This window comes from Dermacentor andersoni, chromosome 7, assembly GCF_023375885.2.
Source record: "Dermacentor andersoni chromosome 7, qqDerAnde1_hic_scaffold, whole genome shotgun sequence".
NCBI lineage: Eukaryota > Metazoa > Arthropoda > Arachnida > Ixodida > Ixodidae > Dermacentor > Dermacentor andersoni.
Genome location: NC_092820.1, coordinates 126,232,343 through 126,257,329, shown reverse-complemented (window position 1 = coordinate 126,257,329; position 24,987 = coordinate 126,232,343). Strand labels below are relative to the sequence as shown.

At 44.3% G+C, this 24,987-nt stretch overlaps 1 protein-coding gene across 1 annotated transcript in view; it reads right to left on the bottom strand.

Moving 5' to 3' along the window:
- Positions 1-3,163: 3,163 nt before the first annotated feature.
- LOC129385541 (uncharacterized) overlaps positions 3,164-24,987 on the bottom strand; it is a 42,320-nt gene continuing 20,496 nt past the window's right edge. Inside the window, exons 3-5 of the mRNA XM_072289520.1 lie at positions 15,533-15,746; positions 4,127-4,277; positions 3,164-3,187 (exon numbers count right to left, since the gene is read on the bottom strand). Coding sequence (XP_072145621.1) covers positions 3,164-3,187; positions 4,127-4,277; positions 15,533-15,746 — 389 coding nt within the window. The remainder of the gene's footprint in view (positions 3,188-4,126; positions 4,278-15,532; positions 15,747-24,987) is intronic.

Genomic DNA, 24,987 nt, shown 5'->3' with positions numbered 1-24,987 from the left:
CTCTACAGATAGCTAATTCTCCACCTCTTTTATGGAGAAAAAAGGAAGCTGTGGAATCTGGAGATATTTCTTGAGATGTAATGCATGGCTCGCGTACTGCTTGATTACGCAATGCCTTCATGACTGTCCTTATCTCTATATAATCAAACGTCCTTCTCTAATTCATGAAAGTCATAGAGAGAGGTTGATACAACTCCACAGATTTTCAATTGCCTCTTTGATGACGTGGACCTCAAGTATTATTGTATATCCGTTCCTGAAGCGAGCTTCTTCCCTCCCTTGATCCAATTGAAATGTCGCCTAAGATTGAAGTGCTCCCTAAGAACAAACTGCGTGGTTTTGGGCGCCTTCTTTTGCATTACGGGCCGTGTTTCAGTTAGTCTTTTTTGTTTTTTATTTGGCAGTATGCGCGCGCACTATGGATCGAGGAAGCGATGGTGGAACGTGCATACTATAAAAAGTAAAAAAGTTGTTTGCCTGCTACCTCCACTAGTACCACTGAAAATGCAACACGATAAGCTCCTAGCGCCACTCGGAGTATTTGCATATGAGGGTTCTTTACATTTCTTTGCGCTTAGGCGATGCCTTTACACCCTACTTTTTTTCGTACGTGTTAAGTGCTGCTACTACGTACGTTATACATTTACCCTTGTATTTCAAGTAAAGAATAACGCGCTCAGCAAATTGAATGACGAGTCCGTAAAGTTGTCTTGATTTTGACTGCTGATTCTTTCCATGTATACTTTCTCTTCAAACTGGACACTTTTCATTTCTAAACCATCGAAGGCATGAAACATGGGTAGTTCATTGCATCAGCAGATCAAATGAAGTACGTTAAAATTTGTTCTATTTTTTTTTTCTCTTTATTATATAGCTGGCGACACCACAGCTACTTTGAGCCCAGGATTTATCAACCACTGAGGAAATAACCAAGAACGCTCACGAGCTTCTTATGGCCACTAGCTCAAAAATCGCATGAATTATAGCGTGGCTCCTTGGAGTTGAGTTCGTTGACAAGGGTTCCTACACGTGACCCGAATAATAGAGGCTTTGATAATAAGGTCCACACCCTGGTGACTCATGCATCTGTCAGCCTGGTGATGGGGTTGGTAGCGGATACAAATTAAAAAAAATATACCCGAAAGCTGGACGCACAGAGGTCAGTCATTGCTATTTCACTTAGGGCATTTTAGCCTCTGACGAGGAAAAATGAGCTCACACCTCGGCAGCGCCTTCTATCAGAATTAGCTGCACCGTTCGGGCCTCTTCCCTTTTCTTTTCTCAAGCTTTCGGAACGACGATCATAATGCAACATTGACCACTGAATCGACTCGTGCATCGGCGGTACCTTAGCATCACGACGCCTGCATTTCAAGACGTCTCGTTGAGCCCTTTTGTCAAGCCATTCATAAAAAATTCCGCACGTTATCTTCCACGTGTTTTCAATTAGTTGGATATAAAAGATGGCATGGATGGATATTTATTACGCATTTGCATAAGTTAGGTCATATAACATGTGTACGAAGTTATCAACTATCTCAGGAAGCAAACGAAAAGCAAGTAAATAAGTTGTACAAGTGCTCATTAGAAACAGAAAATTAAGCTTTATATTTTTGCAAGGGAACGCATTATATGTGTCACAGGACACCATGAGACCTCCGAATAAGCCGTAGGATTTATATGTCAGATATTACAACAAATTGTCACCTTCGTCCAACCTTAAATATATAATCTAGCATCACTTCAATTACGACGCCACAATGAAAGCTTGAGAGATATTTCTTTTTACACTCATCACGTTAGCCTTTCTCAGATTACGCTAAATATTCAAAACTGTCAGTGTTAAGGCACCACAGCTACATGAACGTTTCAGCACTTCGTCCTTGAAAGAACGTTTAAAGGCAGTTTTCTTTGCCTAGAGCTAGTATAGACAACTGAAATTTGTTACATGGCTGCAGCAACGAATTGCCACCTATAGCGTTCCTAAAATCTTTTGAATGTTATCGCGGCGAACGTTGTTTTCTTGTCATCTGAATGCCTTATATTACACTGTTTTGTGTGCTTGCATTACTTCACTCCTCCCCTGGCCCAAATTTCGACCACGGAATATAAAATTAATAAGTAAATATAAAAATCAATTGTCAAATTCCGACAATTCGAAATAGACAGTGCACGGAACGTCACTTCTCTAACGAGTTTTTTTTTTATATAAAGAAACCTATGCTAGAGAAACCTGCAGGGCACTTGTACACAATACCGAAGCGAGCTTGTATTTAATTGCAAGGGCTGCTCGTTTTGCCAAGAACCGTTGCCACGACAGTCTTTCTTCGTTTTTAAACCAGTTTTCACACAAATGATCCGGTTCAGAATGCTCCGGACCGGTACAAATCAGAATAATTTTCACCGTGGAGCTAAACCTCAACGGAACAGAAAAGCTTCAAAACAAGCCTGAAAGGAGCCTAAAAAAATTTCGTTCAACACCTTGGCGAAAACCATTGCGGAACACTTTTCATTTATGTATAACTCCGAGTACTTTTCGGATGTGGAACTCAATGAATATGGTTTAGGATACAACGGCAGGCGAGCGTAAAGCAAAATGCTCACATGCCATAACTAAGGGTGAACAATTGAGAGGCCCCTGGTTACGTATACCCAATTCGGGGCCTTATAACTACACCCTTACAAATTGTGTTTTTACAATTTCAGATGTTAGGGTTGTAGGCCACCTTATAATGTTAACTTTTCTCTCAAAATTTATTTTTTGACCTTTTTATGTATGCCCAAAGGTTCAGCAACATGTAGCAAAGAATTGTCTTGCTTCCAGTACTCTGCGGGTTACATTGAGTTTTCCAACCCATGCCCTTGTATTGCGAAGCTGAAAATCCAGTATTATTTCTTTGATATAAATAATGTTAAAAATAGATTTATCATATCATATTGTCACCGAGCAGTTACCCGAACAAAAGGAAACTCTAGAGCATCTCATGGGGGATCCTCTTATCGCGCTCGTGCATTTAGGTCTCTCTGTAGCTCTGACAATTTTCACACGGCTTGAAGTTTTATTTACGTTATCTCAAAACATTTTGCTCCTACTCATCTTACGCAAATCTTGATGGTTTTCATTTGAATGAAATTTTTCATATGAGTTCTGAACACTCATTTTTCACATGGAGATGTGCACAGCGAACTAGAACAAAAAATTTATGCATGATTTTTGCATATACAGTTCATCTGGCAAATACAATTCCTCCCAAATGGCATTTTTTTTTGTTTCCTTAGTTTTTCGAATAGTACATTCCTAATAATTATCCCATTGCATTTTTACTAGTTTGTTCTACAGGTCTCCCACGTAGCTAAATAAATGCCGCAGCTGTACTGAATTAAGAAATACATTAGATAATTATCACTGGTAGTGCCTGAAGCACTTTTACCCTATCCTATAAGAAAAATTACCTGCCTGAAAATAAAATTTTCCATTTTATGCAGTATTATTGCATTAAGAAGCTGAATTCGACAGGCTTATTAAGGAAAAAAGTTTTTTTAAATCCGGTCTTTTATGTGTTGCCTGCCACCAATAAATTATCCCCTCAAACAATGCATGGGTATGTCGCTGGTTGGTAGATAAACATGAATAAATACAATCATTATTATGAAAATCAACAGAATGCACAAACAAGTTGTAGTGCTTGTTCTGTTACACTGTCTTGCGTTGTTTAGCAGCCAACATGTTATGCGATAAATAGCAACAAGGCCTAGTTCAAGTTCTTCTAAAGTAAAACTTGAATATTGATAATATGCAAAATAATGCTTGAATACTCTTAGTTACAATCATGCTACTCTACAAATTTCCCTTTACGTGCTTCAAGTATCACGAGTGCACTGCGCCTGCTTTCGCCAATTCACTGCGCAAAGCGGGCCCAGAAGCAAATAGAATTCACTTCGGCATTCAGAGCATGGCAGGCTTTGGACATGCTTCCGCCTAAATAATCTATTCTATGCTCAGAAGCTGTACAAAATATTTGCATCCGTGTTGACACGAGTGCCTTGTTATTGTGCGTAGAGAATGTAAATTCGTAGAATCTAATTTCCATGGCTCCAGAAGCACCAGCTGCTGCGAAGTACTCGCCTTGAGGTACTGCAGCCCGCCCGACTTGGCGGAGGGGTAGTCGCGGACATCCACGTCCAGGGCAGCGAAGTGCTGGAATCCATAATCAAATAGTGATTCCAAGACCTCTTTGAGGGCATCCTTGTGGTCTGGTGGAAACGCGGGCATGAGGCTGCGCAGAAAAAAAAAATCCACTAATTGTCAGATAGGAAGCCATGCGCCGTGGTTAAAAAAGTTATCCGGGCAGATATTAGCACGAACACCTCGGTTATGTACGTCCTACAGCGAAGCTCTCTATTGGAATCATCCTCGACGCTGCTGGCGTCGTCTTGCCCAGTACCTGAAGACGGGGAAGCGCATGCGTACTCAGTCGACTTAAACACGGTGTTCTTGTTTTAGCTGCAACCAATGTTTCAAAATTGGCAGTGGCAGGTGGCACAATTTTAACCATTTGTCTAATTTGCACGTTGATGCTGTCTTTTCTTCTACAAAAACAATCAAGATGCCTATTTTATTATATGACATAATTAAGCTAATTACCTTAAGTTGAAGTTTCTCATCGAAAAATTTGTAGGAAGAGTTAGAATTTTGTTATTGATCACGTGATATTTTTAGGCATTCGGTGCAGCTACGAAAGAAGCTCTGTAGCCATGTGCAGTATACGCCTGCAGTCTTGCCGCTACCAATTCTGTTTCCTACAAAATTATTTCTGATACTAAATCATACTAAATTATTACTTGGACAAATACGCGCATCTAGGCGCATAACTTTTCTATCGGCGCGAAGGCACCTTTCTTGGGACCCCTTGGGTTAGCATGTCTGCTGCACCCATTTTAATTTGGAGCGATGACGGATGCTGCACGCGTTGAATAAGTGGTTCGCAACAGGAAAGAATGAAATCAAATCTCGTCAGATCGCGTATGCAGCGTAATTCGGGAAAGCCAGGGTCATGTGAATCTCACTGAGGGAGTATCCGTGCGGTGACGGCCTGTATGATAGGCATGTATTCGATAAGCTGCAAAACTCAAAGCTGAACAAGCGACCAGTTACGTACGCGGGATATAACAAAACCAAACGGCACAAAACGTCTGTTTGAAATTCAAGAGTTTTGTGCACACACAATCTTGTGATCTTGTTGCCAAAACACGCGAATATCGAGCGGGTGTCATGTCATCATATTATAAGGTCTAGAACTAGCAGGATGTAAAATATAGCTAGCATGGAAGCCCCATATACCTACCCCTATAGGACATTGAAACCGGTGGGGGCCATCGTGTGGTGTGCAGGAAACCGGCTGCTTAGCTGTCGTGCGCTGTTGCCGCCGTTTCTTCCCCAAATGATCACGATTACTACACTGAAAATTACGGGTGGGCCAACTTCAAATTTTGGGTGGGCAAATAGATGTTTGGGCATGGGCCAGCTTGAAATTTTCGAGCGGGCTAATTGAAATTTTAGGTGGGTCACCTTAACATGAAGGGGTTGGCCTGAGTAAATGAGTAAACTGAGTAAATGGCCAAATATAAATTTGGGGGTGGACCAACTTCAAATAAGGGTGTGGCGTAAATGAAATTTGGGGGTGCGGTATTTTAATCATGGGGTTGGGGTAACTGAAATTTGGGGTTGGGCGAACTTGAAATTTGGGGGTGGTTAAAATTGGTGGTGGGCCAACTGAAATTTGGGGGTAGCCCAACTTGTCAATTCGGGATGGGCCAACTAGAAATTTGATGGTGTCCAACTGACATTAGGTTGTGCGTTAACCTGAAATTTGGGGTGGTGTAGCGTGGGTCAATTGAAATTTGTTGTGGTCCAACTTTACAATTGGGAGTGGGCTAAGTTGAAATTGAGGGTTGGCCAAATTGACAGTGGGGAATGGGCCAATTGAAATTTTGCGCGGGGCTTACTGAAATTCAGGGATGGGACCTTTTGAAGCTTGTAGGTGGGCCAACTTGAATATAGGTATGGTCAGTTTAAAATTAGGATGTGTGCCGAATGGAAATTTGTGGGTGGGCGAACAGAAATTTCGAGGTGGCAATCATGGTTCCACAAGCACGCTGGATTGAACCATGTTCGTAGCAACCGGGCTGCTTGCATAAGAAGGGGCTGCAGGGCCATCTTCGTCCGGAAAATGTCGCCATGATCTGCAGTCACTACACACAATCGGGCGGATGCCGAACTTTTCGCCCACCACACTACGGCGGAGCTGGCTTCGCTTGAAGAGCGTCCCTTCCATTTGAGCATCTTTTATACCCCACTAGGTATAGATGTGGCGGCATCAGCGACAGTATGCGCAAAGGCCCGAAACACTCCGGCATAAGCATCGCCTGCTTTGTTGTTCCCATCAGGAGGACACACACCCTAAAGCGTCATCAGTGCAGTTGTGCTTGTGAAACTGCGGTGCGAGAATAGATGTGCCTTAACATAGCTTCTCTGTAATGCGGTTTCCAATTGTTCCGCGTTTAACTGCAAACAGCGCATTTTCGAGGGAATAACGATAACACAGAGAGAAAACTTATGAGCACATCGCACTCCTAGGAATAAAAAAAAAAAACAGAAGCACTGATCGCAAGTATTCGTAGTGGCGCTACCGGCGTTCTGGTCCCGCATCTATACGTTTAACAACGGTGGCACGAACTCAATGTGTGCCCAGGGATGTCGGACCTATATTGGCTTCCCCTTTAAAGAGGGATGGTGATAAATTTTCACCTAGCCTCCTTGACCCTCTCGGACGGTGTTCTCATAAACGTGCTGCCATGGTTTCATCGTGTCGCATTCCGATGGGGGGAAATGCGATAACACCCGTGCTCTTAGATTTGGGTTCACGCAAAACAACCACGGGGGGGTCCAAATTTCCGGAATCGCCCACTACGGTGTGCTTAATAATCAGATCGTGCATTCGGCCCGTAAAACACCATGATAATTTTTCTCAAATTAAACGCGGGTTGGGCTCACAAGGACGTGACACGAGCGTGGGCAGCAAAACTTTTGACACGATTGTAATAAAGCCCCTTAAACTTCGTAAAGTAGCCCCACGCCTTGAAGAATGTCGCTTCCCCGTCGCGCGCTCTCGCCGAGGTCGACGCCGCGTGGCTATTGGCTTAATGCCATCACGTGAGTCGTCGCGCCGGCTTCGTTTGTTTACAGTCGCGCTTCAGCGCCATTTTCGTTTGAGAAGCGTGTAGGCAGTAGCGAGGAGCGCATGATAGCGCCGTTGCTGTTGCGTGTTGCTTTGGTTTGCGAACGCCTTGAAGTAAGTTTTGCGGCAAGTGCGACGTCGCTTCATACCATTTTCTATCACCATAACCTGCTGCGTCTTCGTATGCCAAAACAGTTTCTACTAAGACAAGAAGGTGTTCTCGATACTGTCCGGTAAGCGCTGCGGTTTAAGAAGAAGGACAAATTCATCGAATTGGGAGGGAGAACTTCAGACCAACATTCTCCACATGACTACACGAGGTAGTTGCGAGTTTCATAGCATAGTATCTGTTAGGTAATTTTTTGCGGGCCATAACGTAGCAGATATTGCACAGTATATTTATTTATTTATTAAACATACCTTACAGGCCCCTTGCCAGGGCATTGTGTAAGGGGGGTAATAAAAAGTACTAAGTAACTTCTCAGTGTAGAAACGTACGGCTCAAATCTGCAATTTAACACAAAGGAGACGAATCGATAGTAATGTGGTATGACGGCAAATATACTGTTGGGCGGGAAAAGGATAACACGAAGAAAAAAAAGAAAAAGAAAAAATATTGGCTGGCATTATACATATGGCAAAACTGCACACAATAACTATAACGTATACCGATTACAATGACAACAGTAAAAAGAAAAGAAACTACAACCAAACATAGACTGACAAATATGCGGATTCTAGGCGCAGGAACTGTTGGCAGGGTTTCAATGACGCACAATGGTAGGGCATGATAAAAACGCAGGAACTAATGACGTGCACAGTAAAAACATTTATCAATATAAGAAATGCAGTCGGGCAGAAATTGGGATACTAAAAAAAACAAAAAAACACGTGCAGTGGTACAAAAAATAACGAATGTCATTGGTCTTAAAGCTGTCAAAATAACAAATAAATACATGGGTCGTATACAGAACATGTCATCGGAAGTAAAACAAAATTGGAAAGAATAGTGGCAATTTTTTATTGTGAAAAGAAAGTTTGCAGGAGTTGACGGAAACTATCGTGGTCGGGTTCATATAGGATGGCGGACATATAGGATGGCGGACATATAGGATGGCGGTTCATATATAATGGCGGACAGGCCGCCATTGGAATATGAACCTGGCAACGTTTAACGCTAGAACGTTATCTAGTGAGGCGAGTCTAGCAGTGCTATTGGAGGAATTAGAGGGCAGTAAATGGGATATAATAGAGCTCAGTGAAGTTAGGAGGCCAACAGAAGCATATACAGTACTAAAAAGCGGGCACGTCGTGTGCTACCGGGGCTTAGCTGAGAGACGAGAAGTAGGAGTCGGATTCCTGATTAATAAGAACATAGCTGGTAACATACAGGAATTCTATAGCATTAACGAGAGGGTGGCATGTCTTGTTGTGAAACTTAATAAGAGGTACAAAATGAAGGTTGTACAGGTCTACGCCCCTACATCTAGTCATGATGACCAGGAAGTCGAAAGCTTCTATGAAGACGTGGAATCGGCGATGGGTAAAGTCAAAACAAAATACAGTATACTTATGGGCGATTTCAATGCCAGGGTAGGCAAGAAGCAGGGCGGAGACAAGTCAGTGGGGGAATATGGCATAGGCTTTAGGAATAGCAGAGGAGAGTTATTAGTAGAGTTTGCAGAACAGAATAATATGCGGATAATGAATACCTTTTTCCGCAAGCGGGTAAGGCGAAAGTGGACGTGGAGGAGCCCGAATGGTGAGACTAGAAATGAAATCGACTTCATACTCTGCGCGAACCCTGGCATCATACAAGATGTAGACGTTCTCGGCAAGGTGCGCTGCAGTGACCATAGGATGGTAAGAATTCGAATTAGCCTTGACTTGAGGAGGGAACGGAAGAAACTGGTAAATAAGAAGCCAATCAATGAGTTAGCGGTAAGAGGGAAGCTAGAGGAATTCCAGATCAAGCTACAGAAAAGGTATTCGGCTTTAACCCAGGAAGAGGACCATAGTGTTGAAGCAATGAACGACAATCTTATGGACATCATTAAGGAGTGCGCAATAGAAGTCGCTGGTAACGCCGTTAAACAGGAAACCAGTAAGCTATCGCAGGAGACGAAAGATCTGATCAAGAAACGCCAATGTATGAAAGCCTCTACCCCTACAGATAGAATAGAGCTGGCAGAACTCTCTAAGTTAATCAACAAGCGTAAGACAGCGGACATAAGGAACTATAATATGGATAGAATTTAACAGGCTCTCAGGAACGGAGGAAGCCTAAAAGCAGTGAAGAAGAAACTAGGAATAGGCAAGAATTAGATGTGTGCGTTAAGAGACAAAGCCGGCAATATCGTTACTAATATGGATGAGATAGTTCAAGTGGCTGAAGAGTTTTATAGAGATTTATACAGTACAAGTAACACCCACGACGATAAGGTGAGAGAGAATAGGCTAGAGGAACTTAAATCCCACAAGTAACACCGGAAGAGGTAAAGAACGCTTTGGGAGCTATGCAAAGGGGGAAGGCACCTGGGGAGGATCTGGTAACAGCATATTTGTTGACGGATGGTGGGAACACTGTCCTAGAAAGACTGGCCGCCCTATATACACAATGCCTCATGACCTCAAACGTACTGGAATCTTGGAAGAACGCTAACATAATCCTAATCCATAAGAAAGGGGACACCAAAGACTTGAAAAATTATAGACCGATTAGCCTACTGTCCGTTGCCTACAAAGTATTTACTAAGGTAATCGCAAATAGAATCAGGAATACCTTAGACTTCTTTCAACCAAAGGACCAGGCAGGATTCCGTAAAGGCTGCTCAACAATAGACCATATTCACACTATCAATCAGGTGACAGAGAAATGTGCGGAATATAACCAACCCTTATATATAGCCTTCATTGATTGCGAAAAAGCATTTGATTCAGTCGAAACCTCAGCAGTCATGAAGGCACTACGGAATCAGGGTGTAGATGAGCCATATGTAAAGATACTGGAAGATATATATAGCGGTTCCACAGCCACCGTAATCCTCCACAAGAAAGCAACAAAATCCCAATAAAGAAAGGCGTCAGACAGGGAGATACAATATCTCCAATGCTATTCACAGCATGTTTACAGGAGGTATTCAGAGACCTGGAGTGGGAAGAATTGGGGATAAAAGTTGATGGAGAATACCTTAACAACTTGCGTTTCGCTGATGATATTGCCTTGCTTAGTAACTCAGGAGACCAATTGCAATGCATGCTCACTGACCTGGAGAGGCAAAGTAGAAGGGTGGGTCTGAAAATAAACCTGCAGAAAACTAAAGTAATGTTTAACAGTCTCGGAAGAGAACAGCAGTTTACGATAGGTAGCGAGGCACTGGAAGTGGTAAGGGAATACATCTACTTAGGGCAGGTAGTGACCACGGACGCGGATCATGAGACTGAAATAACCAGAAGAATAAGAATGGGCTGGGGTACGTTTGGCAGGCATTCTCAAATCATGAACAGCAAGTTGCCACTATCCCTCAAGAGGAAAGTGTATAACAGCTGTGTCTTACCAGTACTCACCTACGGTGCAGAAACCTGGAGGCTTACGAAAAGGGTTCTGCTGAAATTGAGGACGACGCAACGAGCTATGGAAAGAATTATGATAGGTGTAACGTTAAGGGATAAGAAAAGAGCAGATTGAATGAGGGAACAAACGCGGGTAAATGACATCTTAGTTGAAACCAAGAAAAAGAAATGGGCATGGGCCGGACATGTAATGAGGAGGGAAGATAACCGATGGTCATTAAGGGTTACGGACTGGATTCCAAGGGAAGGGAAGCGTAGTAGGGGGAGGCAGAAAGTTAGGTGGGCGGATCAGATTAAGAAGTTTGCAGGGACAACATGGCCACAATTAGTACATGACCGGGGTAGCTGGAGAAGTATGGGAGAGGCTTTTGCCCTGCAGTGGGCGTAACTAGGCTGATGATGATGATGATCGTGGTCTGGTTCGGATGCGAAGTCGTCTGGAAGACCATTCCACAAACGTATGGCGCGAGGAAGAGTAGATGAGTTGAAGGTGTGAGTTGACCCATATAATCGCGCAAAAATTAAGTGAATATCCAACCGACGTGATGTGATGGAAGGAGCATCAAGGTGAAGTGGGAATGGTCTGCTGCTGTATGCGTATTTGTGAAAAAGGCATAAAAGGGCAATGTCGCGACGAGCTCTAAGGGGTTCAAGTGAAAGATTGAGCAGTTAACTGAGGTTGTTACCATTTGTTTGCACGCTTTACCACGATTTCTGCGTGGCGCGTACTTTGCTTATACAAGCAGCACGTGATCGTATTTCGTGCTCTAAATGGTATTGTACGCCAACAGGCTTCAATTCGCGGGCACGCGAGGCTATGTGCGAAAACGCGATTACGAGGCCTTTATGATTCAGCGCATTCCTTACCACGAAATTCGAGCGTCGAGCATGAAAACTCACCTTGGGAAGCCACTCTCTGCATTTTTGTGTTTACTGGCCAGCCTTCTTTGGCGCCCATAGCTTTGTTTGCCTCTTTTGTTCGTGTCCGGTGGATTTGTAACAGAAAGAAAAAGTGTGCGTGCTCTCCTGAAGCCGCGATCGTCGCAGAACGACGCCATAATAGGCCTTTGAGACGATTGCGTTAATTTGTGTCAGCTTTAAGTTGTGCGTAAGTTATGATGCGGTGGCGAAACACTCGCACAGAAAACGTGCGGTGGTCCGGTCGTTCACTGGCGGGTTTAGTCGGTCGTCGTTGGCTCGTTCGTTTAGTCATTCGCTTACTCGTTCGTTCAAATATTAGCTCGATCGACCACTGTGTCTCTGAGGCACATGTAATGAGACAACGAATCGTGCCTCAATATGACCGAGTACATCATTTAGCTTACCGAAATTTCAGCCGCGTCATGGCGCGGCGATTCTTTGCGCGGTCATCACATCATTAAAGTCATATCTCGCAAAGGTTATTTCGGAGCGAGCGTAATCACCCTCAATGCATTCACATTAGTGTAACTCGGTTCGCGACAAGTACGTCACTTAGTAAGCGATCGAGCTAACGCGCACGATGAAATGTTGTTCGTGGTGAGTCACTAACCTGAAAAAAACAATGCACTTGTTTGAGCCTGAATGAAGCGCGGTTACCGCGGTCCCACTTCGCGAATGAATACTGAAACATTGATTTCATTTTTTTATATACGCAGAATCCCGGCTCGACGATGGGCCACGTGTTTTTCGGTCGACTTTGAGGGATGAAAAACATAACACAAGCGCCTACCTATGAGCCTTTGCGCGTGCTTAGAAGATTGGCAAACACGCACGTTGGCGCCACTGTAGCTTCTAATACTTTTTCGAACCTGCAGAGCAGCGTTCGTTCGTGCCCTCTGTGGGCCTTTGTACGTCATAGCTGATACGCACCGCGAATTCACTTGACAAGGACGGCGCGGATTATTCGGGCTACTGAGGGCTTGCTGGAGGCCAGGATGTTGGCATTCAATTGTACATGTGTTGTTTACAACCATTCACAACAAAATCTTGCAACACGCACATGACAAATGTTGCGCACCTAATTGTAGCGCACGCGATACATTCCGAGTCGTCATGGCACAGCGTTAACGCTCGTTCAGGTACTTTTTAAAAAAAATAGTTATCAAAAAAGGGAGAAAAAAAGCTACCACCGCTGAATATACACCTGTGTCGAAATTCTATGGTGTATACGAAGTTACTCGAAGCTAGAAGGCGAACGCTTAAAGCGCACCGCCTTGCTATGCGTGCATTCACTCTGTGAAAGGTGGCCTGCTGCGCTCGAGCAGTGTAGGCGGCGCCACGGTCTTGGAGGGAGCGTGAAGGACAGGAGAAACGAGGAGGACTGAGGCTGGAGAAGGTGACTGCCGCTACTTTACGATGTTCAAGGGGTTTTAGCTTAAAAAGCTTTACCAGGCTATCTGCCGCCCGCAATGAAATCCGACAGAGCCATTACGCTACGGTAAAGAGCTGCACCAGCATACCCACATGGTTTAGGTTAGAGCGCGCATATTGTTTCGCACTTGCAATGCATAATAGAATCACGTGTTTTACGATAAAAGGCATGCGGTGTGAATTTTGTTTCGTGACATTTCTTTGTGCGCTGCCACTCTCAAAATTTTAAAGTTTAATCAACAATGTAAGACCTGACTAATGTGACCACTTTTAGTGACTGAACCGCGCGTCGAATTCCGTTGAGACATAACTACTTACGTCTGGGCGGTGCGAAAGCATTATACTATGGGTAAACCACGGAACGTTATGAAAGCGCTCGTTTTATACACTCATGGCGTGGCGCCACCTCCTTCCTCCCCATTGTCTGCGCCGCGACTTGCCCAATGACGGATGCATCAGGCCACACCGTGTGTTAGCCAGATAGCTGCGACGTGACGTGTGCACATTTAGTCAGTCAGAGACGTGGAGCTGCTGTAGCGTCGGCGAAGCATGCTTATCTCGCACACCGGAGGCTTGGATACGATTCCCACCTAGTCCGAAATCTAGTTGATTCCCTTGTCAAAGCTGTCAATTTACGTCATCTACAGGAACCCCCCTGCGAAACATGACGTGAATACCCGTATTGTTTGACGTCGCTTTTACTCTTTGGCTATTGCCCATTTTCGGTACCATCTTCTGGTTACGCCAACTACGATGAATTTTCGCGTTATGCGGCATATAATGCTTTCGAGTTACTTTAACCGGTATATACTGCAGGGAGGAGCATATATAGCCAACATAAATGTGCCTCTATATAGGCGGAGCCCCAAGCTAAGTCGAAGCGCACGGTGACAGCGGCAAGGATTCGCTATAGAATGAACCGAAAAGTGCCAGCTTCGCCTTATTCCAAGCGTTTGTCCCATCGTATCTGAGCATCAGCTTTTGTAACGAGCCACAGCATGCGTTCGGGCGTGTCGTGGTGTCTGTTGTCACCAGATCGTTCTACGAGCGCTCTTTCGCGTTGTCGAGGTTCACTGCATCTTGAGAAATGCTTTGCTTTCAAGCATTTGGGCTGTATTCACAGTATGGCTCCTCTGTGGACAGGCTTCTGCTGTCTGCCAACACCTCAATTTAACTTCCTGCAAGCCTGCCGTGAACCTTTACTACGTATTCTAAATGCGTGGATGGGCGACACGTTAAACATCCACTGGCGGTCGAAATTACCACGGGGTCCCCCACTATAACTGGCAGCATAATCACATCGCGTTTTTGGCACGCAAAACCCCACAAGTAAGTTAAACCCATTCTATGAGTGTGCCCGTAGGATAATGCAAAGTGTCTGCCTTTCTTTTTCACAAGAATCAATTTTTGTAATAGTCCTACGTCGTGAGAACGCAATGACGGTTGTGGATGATTTTTTTTTCTTGTAGAAAGCGTTGCAAGACATGCACGTGCGATGGAAAGCAGTTTAACCCGTCCCGTGACTTTACTAACGCCCACTAACGTCCCATTGCAACCATTCATTCCAAGAACTTGTATACGTCCCTGTCTTCTTCAAGCTACATCCACTATTACATCCAAAGCGGAACATAATAACGTTCGCGCATAATTAATCAACTGGCACTTCGTAATGACGTCGGCTATAGAGAGGTTGTACGGCAACCGCACTTCCTAAGCAGCGAGTGCTGGTGAATCGTCAAGTAGAGTAGAACTTACCTTGTAGGAAGTCAAATCGTAGAGCGCACTGAAGCCGGCCCGAGATGAGCTATAATATCGAGGGCAAAAGTGCTTAATACCATGGCCTAGTGAAGAAAGTGCTGACAGGTCAACGCGAGCGATTATATGTTCTGATAAACAATAAGTGCTACGCGGGATTGATTGGAAGAGCCTAGCAGATGATCCCTGGACATGAGATGCTCTACGTGACTGCGCCTAAGCTGTAAATTAATTTCCCCCCTTTAAAGTAAATGAGTGCGCAAATATATTTATAGCTGACAATCTTACAATCTTTTTCGGGGTAACGCCGTCAGCTTTATATGAAATTACAAATTTGCTCACTTTTATGGCCATATAAATTATTTTGCAAGCCATCGCCACTACATTCGCAGGTGCGCTCTGTCTAACGGCGCTGACTGGCGTGTCGGTCGAGTCTACGGTGAAGGTAAAATATTTTAGAGCTGTACCGCTGTATTCCTAATGTTTGATTAAGCATACGCGAGACACCCGGTAAATGAAACGCCGCATTCACGCCTGAATTGTCCGCATTGTTGCTATGACAACGAAACCAGCTTACGCCTTCGTTCCGTTTGCTGCGTTTTAGCGTAACTTACCTAAGGGCGAATGAGAAGCCGAATGTCGTAGTGCTGTAGAATCCCACAGAATTGATAAAAGCAGTGAAGGCAAAGTCTCCATAGATAGGTCTGATCTTCCTCAACCTTACGTTGTAGTATATGTGCGTGTAGAAGATGTAGTCGCACATTTTGTCGGGGGGCAGCTGAGTCTTCAGCACTCCACTTCTGCCGAAGGTACAGGTCAGTTTGATGTCTGCGTAGGAAGATTGAGAACTCGTATGTATGGTTTGTGCAGAGTGGGATAAAGAAAGAGATACAAAGCACGTGTTGTACTTTCGGAAATATTTGAATACAGCTTTGTACAGCTTTAGCGAGTCGATCCTTCGTTAACTGCGTTTTTTTTTTCACATGTTACATCAAGCTAATGTTTGGAAAAATAACAAAGAAGAAGGCACGCGCTGTGAGCGACGCTACACCTCTGCACTCCTGGGTGACAAAAGATGGCTTATCCACCAGTTCTTGCTCACTATGTAGGCCGTCTTCTCTTTGTTCTTGTTCAACATTTGGAGCGTATATTCCTTAAGGGCACAATCACATCAAATATTAGAGTGCAATAATGCGTCGCATAATAAACTGCAGCCCCAAAGCAAGCTCACAGATGTGGGCGCATTAGGTGTGGTAGAAAAATTCAATTTGTATTTCTAAGGACAATGTCATTTTTTAGCGATTTACTCCCATTTTCCCGTGGTGGTGCCGCTTCTGTAGTGCGTATGCCAAACGCAGGGAGGCCGAAAGCATTGCGGCAGATTTCATCTCTCTATAACTGTTGACAGTAATGTAAATAGGAATCGAGCAATGTAGCACGAGGCCATATTCCTCAATGGGCGCCTATGTAAGACGTGTTGTGTTATTTATGAGGCTAAGCGTTTCGGCTATATGTCACTTAATCCAGTTTTGTCCAATTCTACTACGGCAGTCGCTAACCTAGGTTGCCCATAAATAAGAAGGCGTGCCGACGAGTGTAGAACGCCGATGAAGCGACGAAGAATATCGAACAACGAATTTTTAGTGCAGCAATAAAGGCGTATAACGAGGATGGTATGACGAGAGAGAGTTTTCGATTCATGAATTATGACAATGTCATAGCGACAGCAGCGTGGTGACGACGTCACGAGGACATTGCGATGGCGACTACTGTATGACAACGATGGCCTTGTGACAATTGTCCTTCCCCCTTATTCATGCGGTTAACCACATGAATAAGTGGGAATGGCGACAATTGCCCGACCATGACTCCCAGGCGTCGACAGCATGTTAACGGCACGAGGACAATAGAATTGAATTGAATTGAATTGACAATAGAGTTGACTGGCCGACATGCAAACCCGTCGAGGACGCAAGAAGTCATGAATGTAGGCAATTTCTTGATTTTCTTTCTTAGTTGAGTTTTAGCCAAATGGTATCACGTCCCACGCGCGGTGATACAGTTCTAGATCGTGTACTGACTACAGATCCACAGAGTATGTATCTACGCGTGCTTGACTGCATGAGTGACCAAAATGTTATCCACTTCGAGTACACCATAAAATTTGAAAAACCTCGTAATGCAACGAAAAGCATATACGATTAAAACAGAGGGCATGTACGCGGAGTAAATAATGACCTACTAACATTTTCTACGCACTTTTTATTGACCTTTTCTGAGCGTGATACAAACGCAAATTGGCAGATCTTTCAAAGAACGCTCACTGAACTTAAGGAAAGATATATTCCAAGAAATACTATCTCATCTTCAAATAAAAACACGTGGTTTATAACACATGTGAAGCGGTGCATTAATAAGAAGAAAAGAATGTATTCAAAGGCAAAGCATCCGACCTTTGCCGAGGACTGGGAACACTATCTCAGACAGGCAAGAGTTTGCAAAGCAGAAATCGAAGCAGTGAAGGAAAAGTTTTACAACTACGACTTAACATAAAGGTTAAACACAACTGTAAAATATTTGGGGAAGTAGTAAATTGGAAACCATCGTCATCATTGCTTCTGTCGATAACGAAAGATGGTGAGCCTCTTCTGCAGTCCGATGTTGCGGAAGAATTAAACACTTTTTTCTGTTCGGTTTTCACATCAGAAGAACCAATGCCACCAGATCTGAACATTTTCTGCTTAAATACTTCAGTGAATGACCTCATAGTCACTCGCGAAGGTGATGAAGCCGCTATGGGGCGTCTACCAGTCAATGCGGCACCCGGAGCAGACGACATTTGCGCAATGTTGCTAGAACCTGAAAAACCAGCTCCGTCACGTATCTTGGTTGCTATTTTTCGACAGTCAGTTGATACAGGATGCGTGCCTGACGCTTGGAGGTGTGCGCGCGTGATTCCCATTTTTAAATCTGCTGATCCCTCCTTAGTCTCAAACTACAGGCTCATCTCATTAAAAAGCATGTGTTGTAAATTACTAGAGCACATCATATCATCCACCGTCATGAAATTTCTATCAGATCACAATTTCTTCTCTAGCAATTAGCATGGTTTCCTTCGTGGTCGTTCCTGTGAAACCCAACTATTCGAATTGGTAACTGACCTCCAAGAAGCCGTTCATGGTGGACTAAAATAGATGCTATATTTATTGATTTTGCAAAAGCATTTGACAAAGATCAGCACATCTGCTTATTAATGAACCTAACGAGTCTTAACATAAGCAGTAGGATTACAAGCGGGATAGCTAATTTTTAACCAACCGAAGTCAATCAGTCTACGTGAATGGGCACTCATCTTCACTTTCGCACATAAAATCCCGTGTACCACAGTGTTCGGTCCTGGGTCCACTATTATTTCTAATCTACATTATTGACATAAGAAACATTTTATCTTCTACCATAGTGTTATTTGCAGACGACTGCATCATCTACAGACAAATTAGTAACACCGAACACGTGAACTCATTACAGGTAGACCTTGATAAACTCGCATTTTGGTGGTGCCAATGGCAAACGGAAATTAAGATTTCTAAAGCTAAGGCCACGGCGTTCACGAGAACACATAGTCCAGAATTGAGCTACTACACGATTCAGGGCGTCCTGTTGAGAAAGTATCCACATTTAAACATCTCGGAGTTCATTTATTCTCTGATTTATCGTGGAACGGGCACATCGATACCACAAGCAGTAAGACATCCAAAACACTCGGCTTCATTAAACTTAATTTATACTTGACGAACTCTGCTAGTATGTTATTAGTATGCACTTCGCTTGTTTTTTCAAAGGTAGAGTACGCATCCATTATTTGAAATCCGCATAAACCTATCTGATCGATCAGCTCGACGCAATAGAAGATAAAGCAGCAAGATAGATCACAAAAAATACTTGCGAAACTACAGTGTTACGGATATCAAGGAATCACTTTCATTGCCCTCTCTTCAAAACCGCCGACTAATAAGATTTTTATCACATTTTCACGTGCTTTATTATAGTAGAGCCCCTTTCCGCGAATCTTACATCAATGCAGCTCATATTATTTTTCAGCATTTTGATCGCCCATTTAATATGTAACCCATTTTTTCTCGCACTAACATTAATTTTGGCAACATATCATTGAAATAGACTACCGAGGGAAATTGTATCTGTCATTAACCATGATGTGTTTGTTAACAAGTTCATGGTTTTCCTAAATGTGTGATTATTTCTGTGTTGAGTGCTTCTTGCGTATGTTACTCTTTCTGTATTAATTATGTCACTGTATCTTACCAATGTTCTTTTTTACACGTTGGTAAGTGTAACTCGCTCCCCCCCCCTCCCACCATGTAACGCTCGAATGGGCCTTTGAGGTATGTGAATAAATAAATAAATAAACATCTAATACAATTGTCAAAGCTATTACACAACTTAGACCACAGCGTCGGAGATGCAGACCGCATGACGAGAGTCAGATCACTAAGCTAGAGTGAAAACCATTGAGCGAGCATAACGGCACCACTATGGCGGCGTGGCAACAAATCCATTTCGACCGACCGTATGACGATGGTGTGTGTGCGACGACCACGGCATGAGGAGCGCATTTAGAGAAAGCTGTAATGGCAGTGCTGCAAAGACCACGACGGCATAACGGCCACGAGCTGATGCCTCGTATCTCAAGTTATTAGACAAGTTGGGCGACGTGATCAGGTTCGAAGGCGCGATGACGAAGTCGTGAAGGGACTAAGGTAACGAAGATGGAATAACGACAATGAAACGACCGTGATGGCATCTTTACGGCGGTGTGACATCGAGGGAATATCGACTGTATACAACGATGGCATGATGACGACGGCATGGAGCTAGGCGGATGACAAAATTGGAACGACATCGATACAATGACCATTACCGCAGCACGAATTCGAGCACTTACCTAGTGGTTCAGCGTCTTAGACACCGTGGGCATGTCGGTATGCGTGACGACTGTGGCAGGACTATAACAGCATCTTGAAGCTGGTATGACGACAGTGAAACCACCAGGACGGCATCGGGATCATGAACATTGTGACGACTGGGCATAGTGGTGGACCTTTTGGGCCGCACCGCCAAAGCCAGAGTTGGAAATCCCGGACGCATCAAGTAAGCCAAGCCGCTTTGAAAATCGCCGAAGAGGTGGCAGCTACGAAAATACGTTATTTCGTACGCGCGCTTTCGCTCTCTTCCCAACGGCGCGCGTGCTACCCTCATGAATGCGTTAGCGCTCCAGTGCTGCCTGCCTTCAGCGAGCGGGACGGTTAAGCTTCCGACGGTTAATTAAACGTTCATTGTTCTTTGCTACGTCGCGCCGCCGTTTCCTATGCATGAGCCCCTGACGACTCGTTGGCCGCGGCAAAGCGGAGTAGCTGCCCGCTCCAGATCAACTAGCGCGCATATTTTAACTGGTGGCAGCGGTGGGATGCGACATCCAATGGTTGTCTGCGTGAGATGCAACAGTGCGTCGGGATGGCCTACGCCGGATTTTTGCCTGCCAGCCTTTCGGAGCGCGAGGCTTTCTCGACTGAGTTTTAGTATGCGTTTGCCAGTATAGGTAACAACGCGGGTAAATGCTGTTGTAGTCGCCTACCATGTTGGTGAGCGTCAAGGCAGTAGTGTGTCCAGTTGAGGAACAGCACTGAACTCAGCCATGAATTTTAAGCAATTGTGAAAACAGAATTGCTGGAGCTTCGGAGTTATGCCTGGATGTGTCCGATACATTAAAGGAACCCGAAGTGATCGAGGCCATAACTCCGTCGGAGGCTGAGGGGGTGTCGAGCTTTCAGAATGCTTTGAGACGATTCAACAGAGGGCACAAAGACAGGCACGAGAGCACAAACGTGCAAGGCAAGAGCCTGTATGTGAAATTGAAAAGCGCGAATTTGAAAGGTAAAAGCAGGAGTGCATAGGGCAGGAGCATGAATACGCACTACAAATAACGCGACTTGATACCGAAGTAGAACAAATTCGAGCTGCACGTTTGGGCAACAAAGCGCGCGGGGCACGAGAAACCGCTGAGCAATGTCCACTAAACATGTGCCTTCGAGCTAGGAGGTTACGAAAAGCAGAGCTGTCTGGGTTGTGTTGGGATCTTGACCCAGATGTAGCAGGAATGGAAATTTAAAATAAAACGTGCTAGAAGCCTAATTTCGCATTAATACATCATACATTATACATTATAGATGTTACGAATGAGTTCGCACCAGGGTAATGTGCCGATTATATCCAGTTACAATTTTGGTGTCAGTACTCCTTTAGGAGTTCTCAGGGTTAGCATGAATAAATCAATATTCAGGCTGTTCTTGTTAACGTGCACCGAGCATTATTAATAAGTAATTACGCACGGATAAGACCCAGTTCGTGTTGTTGGGAGCCAAGCTGAGAAAGCACACCAAGAGATTTCATTCTCCTTAAGGTTGAATTAGTAATCTGAAAGCAATGAGCCAACTTCTATATTGTTTCGCTAATCGTCCATATATTAATTAGCGAATTGTAGATAATTGTGCAAGATACGCACATGACGCAATCCTTCCAGCAGAGTACGTACACTTCGCGTGTTTATTTTTTCAGCCGAGGACACACAGTATGCGGGATATATTACAGAGAAGGATTGGAACGGCATACTGGGTTGTCCTGGTACCACGCATAGACGCCGCAATCGACAGTCTTCAAGGTGCACAATTATTTTCATCGCTAGATTTGCGCTAAAGGTATTAGTATTGGTACTGCTATACCCGTGGCAGACGCCGATCGGCTGAAGGCAGTTTTTCTCACACCCAAAACCTTATACGAATTTGAAGGGATGCCTTTAGGACTTGGCAATGCATCATCAACTTCCGAGCGCATGAAGGACACAGTTCTGTGCTGCTTGAACTGGCACACATGCTTGCGCTACTTGACCACGTTGTAGTTTTTGCTCCTGACTTCACCACACACCCTGACTGACTGTTGTCTTTTGACGTGTTCAAGAAACGCTGGCCTGCAGCTAAACGTAATGAAGTGCCACTTCGAAACTCGGCAGCTGAGAATTATACGTTACGTCGTATCCAAGGTTGGAATACTCTCCAGCCCTGCCAAACTTCGGGCTGTCGCCGAATTTCCTAAGCCAACGTCCCTCAAAGAATTGTGCCGTTTCGTAGGTCTCTGTTCCTACTTCAGACGCTTCATCCGCAATTTTCCCGCCATCATATCGCCCCTGACGAAGCTCATTAGAAGCAACGGAACCCTCACTTCGTGGTCGTCCGAGCGCGACGACGCCTTTACAAGGCTCCGTCGCTTGCTAACGTCTCTGCCAATTTCGCGCCATTACGACCCGACAGCCCCAACCGAGGTGCACACCGCTGCCTGCGGTGTTAGTCTTCGCGCTGTGCTTGCCCAGCGCAATACAAGGGTACAATGCAATACAATAAAATACATTACAAGTCGTACGCTTACGAAAGCTGCAACCAATCGCACTGTGAAAGAAAAAAAATGCCTGATCATCAGCTGGGCTCTAAGTTCCGGCCTTATTTGTGCGGCCGTCCATTTGATGTAGTCACCGACCACACTGTACTACGTTGGTTGTTGTCCTTGAAAGATCCCTCATACCGTCTTGCCCGATGAGCGATTCGCCTGCAGGACTACGATATCTGCGGGCTGTCCCACAGAATTCTGATGCTAGCGCTCGCGATCTCTCACTTCCCTGACGACAATGCTGCTGCCCACTATCCAAGTTTACTGTTTCTTCGCTTGACCTTACCACCATCGCTCCTGAGCAGGGCAAGGACATATCGGAAAGCCTTCCTTATAGACTTGCTTTCTGGTTCAACAGCACAACTAACCACTCGCACGTTGCGTCGTCAAGCCACCATTTCACCATTCGCGACAACCTGCTCCATCGACGCAAATATAACCCCGATCGGTGCCAGCGCGTATTCGTATAGTAAGTACCTGGCTGTCTGTGAAGCGACATATGCGCAGCTTTCCATGCCGATCCACAGGGTGCGGTTTCGGGAGTTTTCAATATGCACCAGCGCCTTCTACAGTGGTACTACAGGCGAGGGATATAAAGCTAGGTTAATAAGTTCGTTCGCTCTCACCCCAGTTTCTTTTCAGATTTTGTTTTAGCATGTTAACTTGTTACACATAGCAAGTTCGTTTTCCATTGCCGCCACCCAAGAGATTGTCTTATCTTCTCTGACTTTCCGCTACACTTCCCGTTTCATGTCTTTTGTTGCCCTGTTGCTATCCATACTGGTCGCAGCCTTCCTGGCAAGCTTCCTACATTTTTTCCTTCACTGTGAATTGATGTTTTGCTTCGACAAATATATGAACACTCTCGCAGGCCATCTACATTTTCCGTATTCCTCAGTCGTCCTTCATATACAATTTTACCCTGAAGTTCCCTCACTTCAAAACTGGTCCTGCCCATATCACGCTGCACAGTTTCATTTGTTGTTCTCCCGTGCGCGCCCAGTGCGAGGCGTGCCGCTGACCTTTGGTTCGCTTCGAGTCCTGATTGTACTCCTGACTTGAAGCAAACAACCGAATTTATTAATGGTATTCCTGGAACCATTCCACCTGTCCACATACCACGAAGCGCCTGGTATCTGTTGTAACCCAACAGCGCTCTGCGTCAAATTAGGGCCGCATTTCTATTCCCCGTTGCTAATATTATATATATATATATATATATAATATATATATAATGAATATTATTACATCTATAGCTTTTGATTATCTATTTACCAAGGTATTTAAATTGTTTTACCCGAGGTTTTTCCTGGCCCTGTGTTTCTACTGTCTGTTCACGGTTTTTTTTAATAGCACACCACTCGCTTTTTTACCGCTAAAATTCAGACCTAAATTCTCGCCTTCCTGTCCACTAGTATTAGCCAGACATTGCACATCAATTTGCTTGTTAGCCAGCAACACAATATGACCCGCATAAAACAAACGAGGAAGCTGCTGCCTTACTATTGTATCCGCATGTTTGTGTGAGAGATTAAACCCGACATGGCTTCCCTGCAGCGCGCGTTCCATCCTCTCCGTGTACATCGTAAACAGCAGTGGGCAGAAAGGGCGCCCCTGCATCAGTCTCTTCCTGATATCAACTTGCTTCTAACTCCTCATCCCTTCCCATTCAACGCAAGTGACACTTTCTTGGTCAGTCTCTCCGAAATCTGTATGCAGTCGTTGCATATGCCTTCGCCTTCCCGAATATCCCACAACATGTTACGGTTTACGTTGTTGTCTTAAAGGCCACATAAAGCGGTCTCCTTTCTTCTCTGGATATTTCATTACACATAGTGAGAACAAATAAGTTATCATCGCCATGCCTATCGATTCCGGAACCATTATCAAGTTCTCCCTATAAGCTACTATTCTTCGCCCATGCTTGCAGCTTTAATATATTCACCAGTAACGCTAACTTATCTATTATCGATGTAATTGTCAACGGTCTATATGAGTGAATTCTATCTTTTTCCCATTTACCTTTATAGATGACATTCTTTTTTACTTTGTCGCCAACTGTGTGGTATTCGTCTTTCTTTTAAGGTTCTTTTTATTTCTTTCGACAGAGCTTTCTTACTTTTTGATAATACTTCCATAATCAGGCTAACGGGAACATCGACTAGCATTGTGGCTGTGCGCCCAAGAATTTTCTCTTGAGCAGTCTTCCGATTGAAGTTTGTGAGCACCAGTTTCTTTTCCGCGTGGTTCTCTTTCATACTCTTTTTTCCCTCAAATAGAACCTCGTCGTTGCTTTCGAACGATTCGGCAATTACCTTTCGTTTCTAATTTACTGCCACGTCCCCTTCCAATTGGTTTTCCTCTTTGTCTAAGATAAATGTTTTTATTGTTCGAGACTTCCTGTATAATACATTTTTGTGGTTTCAAAATATTCTAGGTGCGGTGTTCGTTTTCTCACGCATTCCTGACAACAACTTTCACTTTTCACATTTTCTTTTTGATTAAACAACTATTGCAACTATAGCGTTTGTCTCGCGGCACATTTCTCATTTTC